The sequence below is a fragment of the Pristiophorus japonicus genome, unplaced genomic scaffold (genome assembly GCF_044704955.1).
Source record: "Pristiophorus japonicus isolate sPriJap1 unplaced genomic scaffold, sPriJap1.hap1 HAP1_SCAFFOLD_727, whole genome shotgun sequence".
Lineage (NCBI taxonomy): Eukaryota > Metazoa > Chordata > Chondrichthyes > Pristiophoridae > Pristiophorus > Pristiophorus japonicus.
The window spans coordinates 150,057-166,797 of record NW_027254642.1 but is presented as its reverse complement, the minus strand read 5'-3'; the positions used below and the strand labels follow the sequence as shown (position 1 = coordinate 166,797).

The window sequence follows — 16,741 nt, the reverse complement described above, 5'->3', positions numbered from 1 at the left end:
GCCTCGGCTAATAAAAGCAAGCATTCCATATGCCGCCTTAACCATCTTATCAACCTGGCCTGCTACTTTCAGGGATCTGTGGACATGCACTCCAAGGTTACTAAAGGGGATGGGGTTAGATGAAGAGGGGTCGAAGAAGGCTTGCGTGAAGCATAAATGCCAATATTGAGCATTTGAGCTGAATGGCTTGTTTCTGTGCTCTAGACTAGGATGTGACAGTTGCCACAACCCTAGAGGGGTGAAAGCTGTCTGAGAGCTGGAGCTGTTTTGCTGACTGGATTATGGTTATTATGAGCAAATAGACAAAAACACAGAAAGAAGCAGGCACATTTGTACTGGCCGGAGTGGCCTTTTTTCCCTGTTATTTGTCCTTTCCAGATTCTAGAAAGCACATCAAATTGGTATAGAGCTACCAGAAAGCAGTGTTCTGCTTTATTCCTCCCAGATTCATTGCTGCCCTCCAGCGTTCTTCAAATGTTAGACTAGCCTGTAAATATCAGACTATTTTACAGTGGAAGGCACCACAGCTGAGCCTGACCTCACCCAGTGCCCGCACAAGTCGCAAGATAGAGGTCAGGAGCATCAGGCCTGAGGCTTCCCTCTCACTGGCCCTGGGTGATGGAGAGTTTGTACACTGGCTGAGAATTCAATATCGAGCCTTCTGCTGTGTGTGGCTCAGTTACACACACTTTTCACCACTGAGATAGCCGTTTTTCAATTCTGCCTGTGATTATTCTCTACACTCAGAAGATGAATTGAATTGGGAGGGCTCGCGGCTGCACAGATTATCCCTGAGCACGCACAAATGCTAATTGATCATTTTTGTTTCACACTTGTAGGTTCTGATCATTCAGTGTGTTTCCGATTTCTGTCTTATTGGTATAGTATGCACTGTTCAGAAAGAACCTGTGAGCTGCAAGCTTTCTGTCTGAGGTGATGCTGGATATTTGGAATAAAATGTCCAATATTGGTATGAAGTCCTTGGCTATCATATTCAGCTTAATTCCTAGCCTTGTCGTGGGTTTTATTACGTTATAGATGCTATATAAGTGCAAGTTGTTTCTTGCCATTTTTAATTGAATTGAATTCTAGTGATGTGCCACCCTGCTGCAGTGCCACCCTGCTGCAGTGCTCAACGGTTCTTGATTATTGTTGCACAAGCGGCAATTTCGCTAGTCTAGTCGTTGCCTGCGACGGTTCCTGAGTTAAATATCAAATTACACACTAGACAGATGGCAGTAACATTAATGTTCATTTAATACAGGAGCAGTACAAGACTCACTACTTATACTCTTATTTAACCCTGCAGAAAGGTGTTCCAAAAGATGTTCCTTTCCACTCAACGCTCTCTCATAGTTACCCAATACGTTCCCAGGTGAACAATCCGGCCCTGACACTGTTCCTTCAAGGGTCGCTCCCTGGTCCCTGCTTCTGTCGAGTGTTGTTCCCAGGTTCTCGCAGCCTAGGTGGGGTTTCCCCTCCTGGTTTATACTATTCTATAATCTGGCCCATCTCCTTTGACTACACATTTGTCTGTGCCCTGGTGATTGGGTTATTCTAGTTACAATCTGTCCCATTTCCTTGATTACATTTTGTCCGTACCCTGTTGATTAATATATTCTAGTTACTGGCGATGTTAAGGAAGCCTGACTAATCAAATGTCAATTGGTAATTCATTTTATGTTCAAGGCACCTTAACCTTAATCTTGGGGGTCTTTCCATTTTATGTTGCCATAGTCTGCATATTTCCACAATTACAATAATCTTTGATAAGTAGCAATACAATTGAAACCCAGTGATAGTTTGGCAAGAAAACAATGTTTGATGTGGGTTGAAGTTACTGAAGGAATCGATGACCAGTTCCTGATGTATTATTAGTTCTCCTGTGATTGATTTACTGTAAATGTGGCCTGCTTGTTAAAAGACAACTAATGTTGAATTGGAGGGGAAACACTTGAGTACAGGTTCAACCTCCCTTATCCGGAACCACCCCTCGTTTGGAACCATTCCCAGCCACTGGGTGGCGCATGCGCAGAACGCGGCCGGTGAAAAATATCAATGAAAAATAAATTTACCCAACCTCGGAGCTGACACCCTTGGAGCCCATTGGGGCCCGCTCAGCTCGCCAACACCTCATGTAATGTGATTTGTATGTAATATAAAATACACACGCGTGCTGGAAACTTCTGCTCACCAATTAGGCAGGGGAGAGTTGCTTGGCAGCTTTGGTGAATTAAAATCACACAGCTCACTAACTTGGAAGTATTTTTAAGAAGTACTTTTTTATCCTTCATTTTTCCGCCCCCTATGTTTTGTAGCATTTGACTCATTCTGCCCTGTTGTAGTTCTGTAGCACCAACTAAGCTTTTTGAAAAATATGTTTATCAAGGGTTCCTTGCTCAAGTTGGGGATTGTACCAGAGCAAAGTTTTATGCACCTGCATCCATCTTGTACCTCAACCAAGTGGGGTCCCTTCTTGTGTGGACCTTGAAAATATCAGCTAGTTGCCTAATGATGGGGGACATCACGGCTGAATGTATTCCTGTTAATCAACGTGCACCGAACAGTTATCAGTATGTACAATTAGAAAACACGTGACCTCCCCTTATCCAGAAATATATCTCATTCGCAACAGGCCAGGTCCCGAGGGTTCCGGATAAGGGACGTTCAACCCGTACTAGCTTTCTCGTACTGTTTGGCATGCAGTAGTAGGACATTGACATGTGCCCTTCAGTTCCTACATGTAGTTTTGTCTTGTGGGTTATTTAGATTTGGTGTACTAAAGCGCTTTATTGAAAATGCCATCTAAACCAGTATGCTTGCAGGAGGCACTTAATTAATCATCTCTAATTGATCCAATCACTGCTAACCAGTACTGTTACCCTAGTGTTATAGTGACAGACCTGTGCCCCAGCGTCATACAGTGACAGACCTCTACCCACCAATACTGTGCCCCAGTGTTAGTGACAGACCTGTACCCACGAGTACTGTAACCCAGTGTTATATAGTGACAGGCCTGTACCCACCAGTACTGTAACCCAGTGTTATAGCTCAACGTGTTCTTTCCAGACCCAATCCAAGTTTGGAAGGACGCAATCTGTACTTGTTATAAGTACTCGGTGCTTTTTACATTTGACATGGATCCCAAACCTGGGATCTCTACCACCTAGAAGGACAAGGGCAGCAGGTGCATGGGAACACCATCACCTCCAGGTTCCTTTCCAAGTTACACACCATCCTGACTTGTAAATATATCGGCCATTCCTTCATTGTCACTGGGTCAAAATCCTGGAACTCCCTCCCTAACAGCACTGTTGGAGCACCTTCACCACACGGACTGCAGCGGTTCAAGAAGGCGGCTCACCACCACCTTCTCGAGGGGCAACTAGGGATGGGCAATAAATACTGGCCTTGCCAGCAGCATCCACATCCTGTGAATGAATAATTAAAAAAATTCATGCTGCTGCCATAGTGAGATCTCAGTGGCTACAAGATCTCTGTCTATGTCCTTGGGGTTTAGTCAGAAGGAGGACACATATTTCCCCACAAAAGTGAGGGGGCACTATTAGACACGTTGCTGTGTGGCTTTGTGAGTAGTTCTATTGTAGTTGGTTACACAGCAGAACTGGGCAGGGGCCTGGGAAATAGTGCATTTTTATCGGGAATGCTGTCTTGCTGCATTTACCTACAACCACTGTTCCCTCTAATTCTTTTTGTGTGCGGTCCCTTTAAATTTGCTGCAAAGCCACTGTGGCATGTTGGTATCTTTTCCAGCTGGTGAACATCCTGTATGGGACCTCCAGATTGCCCACCTTTAGGGGAACGTTGCCTACAATCCCCCCAATTCCAGAGGGGAGGGGGCAACTCTTGATGTAGGCAGTGTTATATTCTAAGAAATGAGGAGCAAAGCAGTCTACTATTTACTGTCAGGTCCACGTGAGGGAATGTTTGCAGTTTAGTCATTTATCTTTGTTTTGTATTTCTGTTGGCTGATTACATTTATTTTCCCCTTTTTCTCCTACCCTTTCTCCTGAAATCATTGACTCAAGCATGCGGTTCCCAAGTGAGAGTCCAGGCATATGCTGAGTGCATGAGGCATTAGCCCAGCCCCATTCTGATATCTGCACACGAACATCTCCAGCAGGAGTCACTGGATTGTGATCGGGAGCGGGAGCACAAGCTTATTATTTTTCTCTCTTGCCCTAAGCTGCGGGCGCAAAGGTCAATTTGTATTATCTGGGTTCACAAGGATGATCTCTGAACTATCCAAGACCGAACATGGCTGGGGTTCTTTTCTCTAGAGATCTTTGCGATAATGAAAGGGTTTGATATGGTAGACATACAGAAAGTGTTTTAACTTGTGAGACCAAAACTAGGCCATAAATATAAGATGGCCACTAATAAATCCAATCGGGAATTCAGGGAAAGCTTGTTTACCCAGAGAGTGGTTAAAATGTGGAACTCGCTGCCACAGGGGGAGTAGTTGAGGCGAATAGTATTGATGCATTTAAGGGGAAGCTGGATAGGATTAATGAAGAGGTGTGGGAGGAGGCTTGTGTGGAACATTAACACCGGTATGGGCCAGTTGAACTGAATGGCCTGTTTCTGTGCTGTAACCTCGATGTAATTGCAGCACCAAAGTGTTTTTTGTTAAGAACCATGCAGATTATTGGGTGATGTGATTTATGAAAGAATGAGGCAGGGTAGATAGAAGCCTGTTTGTTTCCAGTAGTTGAGGGGTCTAGAATGAGCGGCCACAAATACAAGATTAAATGTCAGATTTAGAACAGTGTGGGAGAAACTTCTTCACATAGTGGTGAGGCTGTGGAAATCACTGTTAATATTGAAGATCGGCTGGATGAAGGGAAAACGATTGAAGGAATGTGGGAACAGGTTGTGTAATTGTGATTGGAACCATTTCCTCACGTGGAGGGTAAATGCGATCATGGACTGGTTGGGCCGAGTGGCCTGTTTGGGTATTGTAACCTCTCTATTTATACTGCCACCCCAACTGATTGCAACTCACTGAGCGCTAACCTGGGAGATGGTGTGATTTAGTTACAGGCAGGGTTTACAAGCTGAATCTCTGGGGCACTGCAGTTTAGTGATGTAGTTGCGTTGATTGTACTGGTGTGATTGGTTATCATTTCTGGTTTGGGAAGTGTCTGCTACCTAACTCCATCTGTGAGATTCTACTCGTGCTCATACCCATCCTCACCCCCTGGATTTCTTTTCTCCTCCACAGGATGTGCTGAAATCAGAAAACGACCACATTAATCTGAAGGTGGCAGGCCAAGATGGTTCCGTTGTGCAGTTCAAAATCAAAAAGCATACACCTCTAAGCAAATTGATGAAAGCGTACTGTGAGCGCCAGGTACGAGAACTTGAATTGCAGTGTATAAATCTGGGAGGCTTTTAGCATTGGAGACAGACTGAAGTTGAATTCCTCATCTCCACGGTATAGTGAGCATTGTCCATGAATTGGAGCGGTAAATCAGGCCTGTGTCATCAGCTTTTAAAGATGTTGCAGTGAGCTGATCTCTTGCTCAGTGGTAAAGACCCTGTTAAATGTGGAGTCAAGCCAGCTTGTGATCAGAATCCATCATTGATTGAGGGTTTTAGTACCAATCGGTGAGATAAATGATTGGCTCAGTGGCTAAGTACACGCTGTCTATGTACTATGCCACATGGCAAAAGGAGGTCCCAAGTTTCAACACCAGGCTCTGCTGAATTAGCTGCTCTCAGCTGAGGTGATAAAGTAAGTGAAAAGGAATGAATTGTAGGATGTTCAATTCACAGGTTTTTGAAAACAAATGTTCTAATGAATCTCAGTGCTCCTGATTTAGACCAGAGATTTTGCCCCAGATCACTGCTAGTGACCTGTGCAGCAAAGTGTATTTGTGTGTGGACTTTGGATGGGAACAGGATGGAGCTTGATTCATCATCATCATCATAGGTGGTCCCCGAACGAGGATGACTTGCTTCCACATGAGTTCACAGATGTTTCAATGAAGGAGCTGATGTTCCAGTCCTGAACTCCAGGGGTAGAAGATGCCCGTGTGTGGATTTTTTTAACGTGTGGTGACCGTTGCACATCAGCCAATACACGGCCTTTATCCAGTGGCAAGGGTTAACCAGGACGACTGGACATCTGCTCTGTTGCACAGACCCAGTGCACGCACATATCGCAGTGTGGGCTGGCCCATGCTGCCCCTGGGCCCTCGGCTCTTCTGGGCCCCGAACCCCTATTTGCTGCACCTTGATTTCGGCGAGTGATTGTGGCGGAGGTTCGACGAATGTTTGTTGCGGATGAGCAGCGAGAAATCGTGGCGGAGGAACGGTGAGAGGAGCTTGATTGTGATATTGAAAGGCAACTACCGATATTCCCCACTGGACACGAGCATGAAGTATGGTGACCACTGACGACCCTTGGAGCGTGCACCAGGCACACCATGCCCTTTGGGGGGGTGGGGGGGGCCATTTTTATCAAATGAAAAGCTATCTTGTCCACTCACTTGGAGAATAAATTGATTCTCTGTATCTTTGCCCTTTTCATCTGCTTCCTGACGTAAGCCTGTTTCCCTGTACTTGCTGATCGCTGCAATAATCTGAGACATTAACCTGTCCCCAGGCCACTGCCGATGAGCCAGCAGAGCTCACTGTAGCTCTCCCTCTTGGACAATCCCCACCGCCCCTGTAGGATGTTACCTGTAGGTCGCTCTCTTGTGTGGAGGACAGCAGGCAGGGGCCGATGTCCTGTCACAGTGTCACAGAGCAGCTCCTGGGGGACCAGTCCCACAGTTAGTGAGATGCTGTGGTTCCTGGCCCCATGATCAGTCCAAGATGTATTACGGTGTTAAAGCTACTGTTCTCTGTACATTTTCTAGCCTCTCAAATACTTTTTTCTATTTCTAGGGTTTGGCAATTCGACAGATCAGATTCCGGTTTGATGGACAGCCGATTAATGAAACAGACACACCTGCACAGGTATGACCTGACCCCGGCACCAGGCCAATGGCACAAGGCCAACCCCATGTTGGGTTTAGTACGATATTGTCACAGGGACTGCATTGACTTGTTCCTCTGCTGCCATGGGTGGATGGATAGCTTGCTCCTCCGTGCCATTCGCCCACCACTGCCGCTAGTTGAAGTGCTGCCCATGCAAGATATTCTTGTCCAATTTTACTCCATCGCCCATCCTCGGAACATCAGCCCTTAGCAGCCAGTCCCAGTGGTCTAGGAGCATAGTAATTACCTGCTCCCAGTTAGAGAATGCATTTTGGGGACTGATATGGGTAAATGAAGACTATGAGCTACTTTGCTGGAGTTCTCGGGGAAGATATGGCTGCAGTAAGAACAGTTGTCGTGTTACGGCACTGGTTCCTGTAGGAAGTAGGTTGACTCGAAGACTCATAGACTGTTGGGCAAAAGCATATTCAGTGCTACAGAATCGCTCATTTAGTAAATTCATTGGCTGTATTGTAATGTATCGACAAGAATGATCCCAGGTTCAGTCTCTGGTCTCTGCTTAGTTAACCTATCAGAGAGAGAGAGAGAGAGAACATAACATAAGAAATAGGAGCAGGAATAGGAGAGGCCCATCGAGCCTTCTCCGCCATTTAATAAGATCATGGCTGATCTGACCTTGGGCTCAGCTCCACTTCCCTGTCGGCTCCCCATAACCCTTCACTCATCATTCAAAAATCTATCTATCTACACCTTAAATATATTCAATGACCCAGCCTCCACAGCTCTTTGGGGCAGTGAATTCCACAGATTTACAACCCTCAGAAGAAATTCTTCCTCATCTCAGTTCTTAATGGGCGACCCCTTATTCTTAAATTATGCCCCCTAGTTCTAGATTTGCCTTCCTGATTACTTGCTGTACTTGCATACTATTTGTGTTTCATGCACAAAGATCCCCAGGTTCCTCTGTACTACAGAATTTTGTAATCTCTCCATTTAAATAATTTGCTTTTTAAATTTTTCCTGCCAAAATGGATAACCTCGTACTTTCCCACATTATACTCCATCTGCCAAATTTTTGCCCACTCACTTAGCCTGTCTATATCCCTTTGCAGATTCTTTGTGTCCTCCTCACAACTTGCTTTCACACCCAGCTTTGTATCATCAGCAAATTTGGCTACATTACACTCGGTCCCTTCATCCAAGCCATTAATATAGATTGTCAATTGTTGAAGCCCCAGCACTGATCCCTGCGGCACCCCACTAGTTACCGTTTGCCAACTGTAAAATGACCCATTTATCCTGACTCTCTGTTTTCTGTTAGTTAGCCAATCCTCTATCTGTGCTAATATATTACCCCCAACCCCGTGAGCTTTTATCTTGTGCAGTAACCTTTTATGTGGCACCTTGTCAAATGCCTTCTGGAAGTCCAAATACACCACATCCATTGGTTCCCCTTTATCCACCCTGCTCGTTACATCCTCAAAGAACTTCAGCAAATTTGTGAAACATGACTTCCCCTTCATAAATCCATGCTGACTCTGCCTCACTGAATTATGCTTTTCCAAATGTCCTGCTACTGTTTCCGACAGATGTTAGGCTAACTGGTGTGTAGTTTCCTGCTTTCTGTCTGCCTCCTTCTTTTTTAAATAGGGGCATTACATTTGTGGTTTTCCAATCTGCTGGGACCTCCCCAGATTCATGGAAATTTTGGTAGATTACAACCAATGCATCCACTATCTCTGCAGCCACTTCCTTGAAGACCCGAGGATACAGGCCATCAGGTCCAGGAGTTAAAGTTTGTAAGAGAGAGAGACAATTAAATCTGTAACTACTGAGACAGAGAATATATAATCACTGACTATCGGTCCAGCTCGGATCTGGGATGCACCCCAGGTCACAGAGTAAGGGATTGCAGAGGCTCTGGCCATAATCTTCCAATCCTCTTCGGATATGGGAATGGTGCCAGATGACCATTGAAAATGGAGGATTGGAAATGTTACACCCATGTTCAAAAAAAGGGGAGTGGGATAAACCCGGCAACTACAGCCTAACATTGATTTTGAGAGACAGTAATCTGGGAGAAAATCAATGGAAAAATGTGGGTTAATAAATGAAAGTCAGCATGGATTTATTAATGGAAAATCGTGTTTGATTAACTTGATTGAGTTCTTTGCCGTAACGGAGAGGGTCGATGAAAGTAATGAGGTTGATATAAAACAGAAAATGTTGGAAATTTCAGCGGGTCAGGCAGCATCTGTGGAGTGAGAAACAAGAGTTAACGTTTTGGGTCGATGACCTGAAACATTAGAAACATAGAAAATAGGTGCAGGAGTAGGCCATTCAATGAGTTCATGGCTGAACATGCAACTTCAGTACCCCATTCCTACTTTCTCGCCATACCCCTTGATCCCCCTAGTAGTAAGGACTTCATCTAACTCCTTTTTGAATACATTTAGTGAATTGGCCTCAACAACTTTCTGTGGTAGAGAATTCCACAAGTTCACCACTCTCTGGGTGAAGAAGTTTCTCCTCATCTCGGTCCTAAATGGCTTACCCCTTATCCTTAGACTGTGTCCCTGGTTCTGGACTTCCCCAACATTGGGAACATTCTTCCTGCATCTAACCTGTCTAACCCCGTCAGAATTTTAAAAGTTTCTATGAGGTCCCCTCTCATTCTTGCTATTGAGGGAGTGCAGCGAAGGTTCACCAGACTGATTCCCGGGATGGCGGGACTGACCTATCAAGAAAGACTGGATCAACTGGGCTTGTATTCACTGGAGTTCAGAAGAATGAGAGGGGACCTCATAGAAATGTTTAAAATTCTGACGGGGTTAGACAGGTTAGATGCAGGAAGAATGTTCCCAATGTTGGGGAAGTCCAGAACCAGGGGACACAGTCTAAGGATAAGGGGGAAGCCATTTAGGACCGAGATGAGGAGGAATTTCTTCACCCAGAGAGTGGTGAACCTGTGGAATTCTCTACCACAGAAAGTTGTTGAGGCCAATTCACTAAATATATTCAAAAAGGAGTTAGATGAAGTCCTTACTACTAGGGGAATCAAGGGGTATGGTGAGAAAGCAGGAATGGGGTACTGAAGTTGCATGTTCAGCCATGAACTCATTGAATGGCGGTGCAGGCTAGAAGGGCCGAATGGCTACTCCTGCACCTAGTTTCTATGTTTCTATGTTTCTATTCTTCTGAACTCCAGTGAATACAAGCCCAGTTGATCCAGTCTTTCTTGATAGGTCAGTCCCGCCATCCCAGGAATCAGTCTGGTGAATCTTTGCTGCACTCCCTCAATAGCAAGAATGTCCTTCCTCAGGTTAGGAGACCAAAACTGTACACAATATTCCAGGTGTGGCCTCACCAAGGCCCTGTACAACTGTAGCAACACCTCCCTGCCCCTGAACTCAAATCCCCTCACTATGAAGTCCAACATGCCATTTGCTTTCTTAACCGCCTGCTGTACCTGCGTGCCAACCTTCAATGACTGATGTACCATGACACCCAGGTCTCGTTGCAGCTCCCCTTTTCCTAATCTGTCACCATTCAGATAATAGTCTGTCTCTCTGTTTTTACCACCAAAGTGGATAACCTCACATTTATCCACATTATACTTCATCTGCCATGCATTTGCCCACTCACCTAACCTATCCAAGTCGCTCTGCAGCCTCATAGCATCCTCCTCGCAGCTCACACTGCCACCCAACTTAGTGTCATCCGCAAATTTGGAGATACTACATTTAATCCCCTCATCTAAATCATTAATGTACAGTGTAAACAGCTGGGGCCCCAGCACAGAACTTTGCGGTACCCCACTAGTCACTGCCTGCCATTCTGAAAAGTCCCCATTTACTCCTACTCTCTGCTTCCTGTCTGACAACCAGTTCTCAATCCATGTCAGCACACTACCCCCAATCCCATGTGCTTTAACTTTGCACATTAATCTCTTGTGTGGGACCTTGTCAAAAGCCTTCTGAAAGTCCAAATATACCACATCAACTGGTTCTCCCTTGTCCACTCTACTGGAAACATCCTCAAAAAATTCCAGAAGATTTGTCAAGCATGATTTCCCTTTCACAAATCCATGCTGACTTGGACCTATCATGTCACCTCTTTCCAAATGCACTGCTATGACATCCTTAATAATTGATTCCATCATTTTACCCACTACTGATGTCAGGCTGACCGGTCTATAATTCCCTGTTTTCTCTCTCCCTCCTTTTTTAAAAAGTGGGGTTACATTGGCTACCCTCCACTCCATAGGAACTGATCCAGAGTCAATGGAATGTTGGAAAATGACTGTCAATGCATCTGCTATATCCAAGGCCACCTCCTTAAGTACTCTGGGATGCAGTCCATCAGGCCCTGGGGATTTATCGGCCGTCAATCCCATCAATTTCCCCAACACAATTTCCCGACTAATAAGGATTTCCCTCAGTTCCTCCTCCTTACTAGACCCTCTGACCCCTTTTATATCCAGAAGGTTGTTTGTGTCCTCCTTAGTGAATACCGAACCAAAGTACTTGTTCAATTGGTCTGCCATTTCTTTGTTCCCCGTTATGACTTCCCCTGATTCTGACTGCAGGGGACCTACGTTTGTCTTTACTAACCTTTTTCTCTTTACATATCGATAGAAACTTTTGCAATCCGTCTTAATGTTCCCTGCAAGCTTCTTCTCGTACTCCATTTTCCCTGCCCTAATCAAACCCTTTGTCCTCCTCTGCTGAGTTCAAAATTTCTCCCAGTCCCCGGGTTCGCTGCTATTTCTGGCCAATTTGTATGTCACTTCCTTGGCTTTAATACTATTCCTGATTTCCCTTGATAGCCACGGTTGAGCCACCTTCCCTTTTTTATTTTTACGCCAGACAGGAATGTACAATTGTTGTAGTTCATCCATGCGGTCTCTAAATGTCTGCCATTGCCCATCCACAGTCAACCCCTTAAGTATCATTCACCAATCTATCCTAGCTAATTCACGCCTCATACCTTCAAAGTTACCCTTCTTTAAGTTCTGGACCATGGTCTCTGAATTAACTGTTTCATTCTCCATCCTAATGCAGAATTCCACCATATTATGGTCACTCTTCCCCAAGGGGCCTCGCACAACGAGATTGCTAATTAATCCTCTCTCATTACACAACACCCAGTCTAAGATGGCCTCCCCCCTGGTTGGTTCCTCGACATATTGGTCTAGAAAACCATCCCTTATGCACTCCAGGAAATCTTCCTCCACCGTATTGCTTCCAGTTTGGTTAGCCCAATCTATGTGCATATTAAAGTCACCCATTATAACTGCTGCACCTTTATTGCATGCACCCCTAATTTCCTGTTTGATGCCCTCCCCAATATCACTACTACTGTTTGGAGGTCTGTACACAACTCCCACTAATGTTTTTTGCCCTTTGGTGTTCTGCTGCTCTACCCATATAGATTCCACATCATCCAAGCTAATGTCCTTCCTAACTATTGCATTAATCTCCTCTTTAACCAGCAATGCTACCCCACCTCCTTTTCCTTTTATTCTATCCTTCCTGAATGTTGAATACCCCTGGATGTTGAGTTCCCAGCCCTGATCATCCTGGAGCCACGTCTCTATAATCCCAAACACATCATATTTGTTAACATCTATTTGCACAGTTAATTCATCCACCTTATTACGGATACTCCTTGAATTAAGACACAAAGCCTTCAGGCTTGTTTTTTTAACACCCTTTGTCCTTTTAGAATTTTGCTGTACAGTGGCCCTTTTTGTTCTTTGCCTTGGGTTTCTCTGCCCTCCACTTTTCCTCATCTCCTTTCTGTCTTTTGCTTTTGTCTCCTTTTTGTTTCCCTCTGTCTCCCTCCATTGGTTCCCATCCCCCTGCCATATTAGTTTAACTCCTCCCCAACAGCACTAGCAAACACTCCCCCTAGGACACTGATTCCGGTCCTGCCCAGGTGCAGACCGTCCGGTTTGTACTGGTCCCACCTCTCCCAGAACCGGTTCCAATGCCCCAGGAATTTGAATCCCTCCCTGCTGCACCACTGCTCAAGCCACATAGTCATCTGCGCTATCCTGCGATTCCTACTCTGACTAGCACGTGGCACTGGTAGCAATCCTGAAATTACTACTTTTGAGGTCCTACTTTTTAATTTAGCTCCTAGCTCCTTAAATTCGTTTCGTAGGACCTCATCCCTATTTTTACCCATGTCGTTGGTACCAATGTGCACCACGACAACTGGCTGTTCTCCCTCCCTTTTTAGAATGTCCTGCACCCGCTCCGAGACATCCTTGATCCTTGCACCAGGGAGGCAACATACCATCCTGGAGTCTCGGTTGCGGCCGCAGAAACGCCTATCTATTCCCCTTACAATTGAATCCCCTATCACTATCGCTCTCCCACTCTTTTTCCTGCCCTCCTGTGCAACAGAGCCAGCCACGGTGCCATGAACTTGGCTGCAGCTGCCCTCCCCTGATGAGTCATCCCCCCCAACAGTACCCAAAGCAGTGCATCTGTTTTGCAGGGGGATGACCACAGGGGACTCCTGCACTACCTTCCTTGCACTGCTCTTCCTGCTGGTCTTCCATTCCGTATCTGGCTGTGGACCCTTTCCCTGCGGTACGACCAACTCGCTACACGTGCTACTCACGTCATTCTCAGCATCGTGGATGCTCCAGAGTGAATCCACCCTCAGCTCCAACTCCGCAACGCGGTCCGTCAGGAGTTGGAGGCGGATGCACTTCCCGCACACGTAGTTGTCAGGAACACTGGTGTCGTCCCTGAGTTCCCACATGGTACAGGAGGAGCATAACACGTGACCGAGCTGTCCTGCCATGACTTAACCCTTAGATAGGCAACAACAATGCTAAAGTTTACTCACTGTTATAGAAGAGAAAAAAGAAAAACTACTCACCAATCACCAGCCAATCACTTACCCCCTTGGCTGTGACGTCACCTTTCTGTTTCTTTCTACTTCTTTTTTGCCTTCTCCCTGTAGCTGCACCGGATCGCCTTTTATAGGCCTCTCCAACGGACCTCCTCGACGCTGCTCTCGACTGCCGATGACGATTAACTCTGTCTCTCTCCACAGACGCTGCCTGACCCACTGAGATTTCCAGCATTTTTTGTTTTTATTCCAGATTCCACCATCCGCAGCATTTTGCTTTTGTAGTAGTGAGGTTGATGCTGTGTATATGGACTTTCAAAAGGCATTTGATAAAAAATAAAAGTCCATGGGATTAAAGGAATAGTGGCAGCGTGGATGTGAAATTGGTTAAGGGAGAGAAAGCAGAGTCATGGTGAACGGTTGTTTCTCAGGCTGGAGCAAAGTATACAGTGTTCCCCAGAGGTCAGTGTTGGGACCACTGCTCCTGATGTATATTAACGACCTGGACTTGGGTATACAGGGCATCATTTCAAAGTTTTCAAATGACACGAAATTTAGAAATGGAGTAAACAATGAGGAGGATCATAGGCAGTACGTCGGAATCGAGGAAGACTTGCATCCACTCTAAAAATGAGTCCTTAGGTGGCTGAACAGTCGAATACAAGAACCACAGTCCCTGTCACAGGTGGGACAGATAGTCGTTGAGGGAAGGGGTGGGTGGGACAGGTTTGCTGCATGCTCTTTCCGCTGCCTGCACTTGGTTTCTGCATGCTCTCGGCGATGAGACTCGAGGTGCTCAGCGCCCTCCCGGATGCTCTTCCTCCACTTAGGGAGGTCATTGGCCAGAGACTCCCAGGTGTCAGTGGGGATGTTCCACTTTATCAGGGAGGCTTTCAGGGTGTCATTGTAACGTTTCCTCTGTCCACCTGGGGCTCGTTTGCCCTGAAGGAGTTCAGAGTAGAGCGCTTGCTTTGGGAGTCTCGTGTCTGGCATGCGGAGCTGACCAAGTGTGGTCAGTGCTTCAGTGCTGGGGATGTTGGCCTTTTCAAGGATGCTAACGTTGGTGCGTCTGTCCTCCCAGGGGATTTGCAGAATCTTGGGGAGACATCGCTGGTGGTATTTCTCCAGTGCCTTGAGGTGTCTACTGTACATGGTCCATGTCTCTGAGCCATACAGGAGGGCGGGTATCGCTACAGCCCTGTAGATCATGAGCTTGGTGGCAGATTTGAGGGCCTGGTCTTCAAACACACTTTTTTTTCCTCGGGCGCGGGGGGTCGGGGATCGGGGGGGGGTGGGGGGGAAAGAAGAGAGAGGAGGGTCGGGGGCGCGCGCGGGTGGTGGGGGCTCTGGAGGCGCGGGGTCTGGGGGGGGCTCTGGAGGCGCGGGGTCTGAGGGTGCAGGGGCGTGGGGTGCAGTGCAGCACGTGTTGCCTTGTATCGCTCTGACTGTTGTCTTGTGTTGCAGTTGGAGATGGAAGATGAAGACACGATCGATGTATTCCAGCAGCAGACTGGGGGCCAGTACTGACGGCTTTCGCTCCCCGTGTGATTGTCTGATCCGTGGATCATCAGCGCTTCTGACAAAGCAGCAAGTTATTCTCAGCAGCAGTTTGGAAAACACTTGTAGAATATTTTACGTCCACGTACACCTTCATAAGAGCTTTTATGGTTTGCTGGTTAATCTTATCACATTCGATTTTAAATAATAAAAATGACCAGTTTATACAGAACAATCGGAATCAAATGGTTTTTACTGAAGTGTCCAACAGTATGATTACTCGACCAAACCAGATTTCTAAGTCCAAAAAAGTCCATTTTAGCAAACTATTTTTTTATTCTATCTGTTTTGTGTTTGGCTCCTGATCTAGCTTTTAAAAATTTGTAATAAGGTAAATTATTCATTTCATTGTTTTAAGGTGGTTGAAACTGGCATAGCTCGCTCAACGGTTGCCATTTCCTACAACAGTGTAAGGACAGACCCATTATTTTATACAATTTGTATTGTTGTAGACCCACAGAGCATTCTTAGTGCTGTATTAGTGTAAAGTAGGTCAGAAGATGAGTTCCTTCATTTTGTTTTCCTCATGTGTGTCTCTCTGTTGTTTCATAAATTCCTTATTAAAATAATTAAAAACTGAAGCGTTATGTTTAGTATCTCTTGTATTTTTCGCATTGTACAATGGAATTCTGACTCAGTTGCTTAAAACGGTCAGTACCTGAGCCACATGGGCCAGCACGACCCGGATTTGATCCGTGATCTGTGACTCTCGCACAGGCTGCATTGCTCGCCGGCTGAGGTAGTCTGTGTTGCAGACCCTTTCAAAGACCTGGCACAGGTAAGATGGGCCGAGTGGCCTGTGTTGTACAGATGAAATCCTTCAGTCTACTGACTGGGACCCTGAGGGTTTCACTGGGACCCTGCTGAATGCAGCCAGCAGCCGAATGGGGAACTGGACTGTCCTGCGCTCCTGCTATTAATGTCAGCTTGGCTCAGTCAGTCACACTCTCGTTGAATTAGTGTTGCCCTGATTCCAGCGCAGCACTGCAGGAGAGCCACATTGTCAGAAGTGTCATCCTTGGGTACTTTAAACCACAATCAGCGCAGCTTCACTGACTTGCGCTGGGAATTTATGGATAGCGAGCAAGAACTGGGTCAGACCTGGACCTGAAGCCCCCCTGTGGTAACACAGCCAACCACATTCACATAAAATGAATATCTAATAAGTGAGGTACTGGAGGATGGCCAACAGGAGTCAGCAGAGCGAGGAGCGTAGATGTTAAATATATAATAACGGGTAATGAACAATATAAAGGGAGCTGTACTCTGCACCCCTGCTTGCTGCTCCTCTCGGGCGAGTGTTACTCACAGGAGGAACATGTTTTATTAGCCAGTACCCAGATTC

The 16,741-nt window shown here is 46.0% G+C and overlaps 1 protein-coding gene across 1 annotated transcript in view; it reads left to right on the top strand.

Annotated features, from left to right (window-relative positions):
• Positions 1 to 15,977, top strand: part of LOC139256447 (small ubiquitin-related modifier 3) — a 36,913-nt gene extending 20,936 nt beyond the window's left edge. Inside the window, exons 2-4 of the mRNA XM_070874227.1 lie at positions 5,246 to 5,374; positions 6,916 to 6,987; positions 15,304 to 15,977. Of these exons, the coding sequence (XP_070730328.1) occupies positions 5,246 to 5,374; positions 6,916 to 6,987; positions 15,304 to 15,366 (264 nt within the window). The 3' untranslated portion in view covers positions 15,367 to 15,977. The remainder of the gene's footprint in view (positions 1 to 5,245; positions 5,375 to 6,915; positions 6,988 to 15,303) is intronic.
• The last annotated feature ends 764 nt before the right edge of the window (positions 15,978 to 16,741 follow it).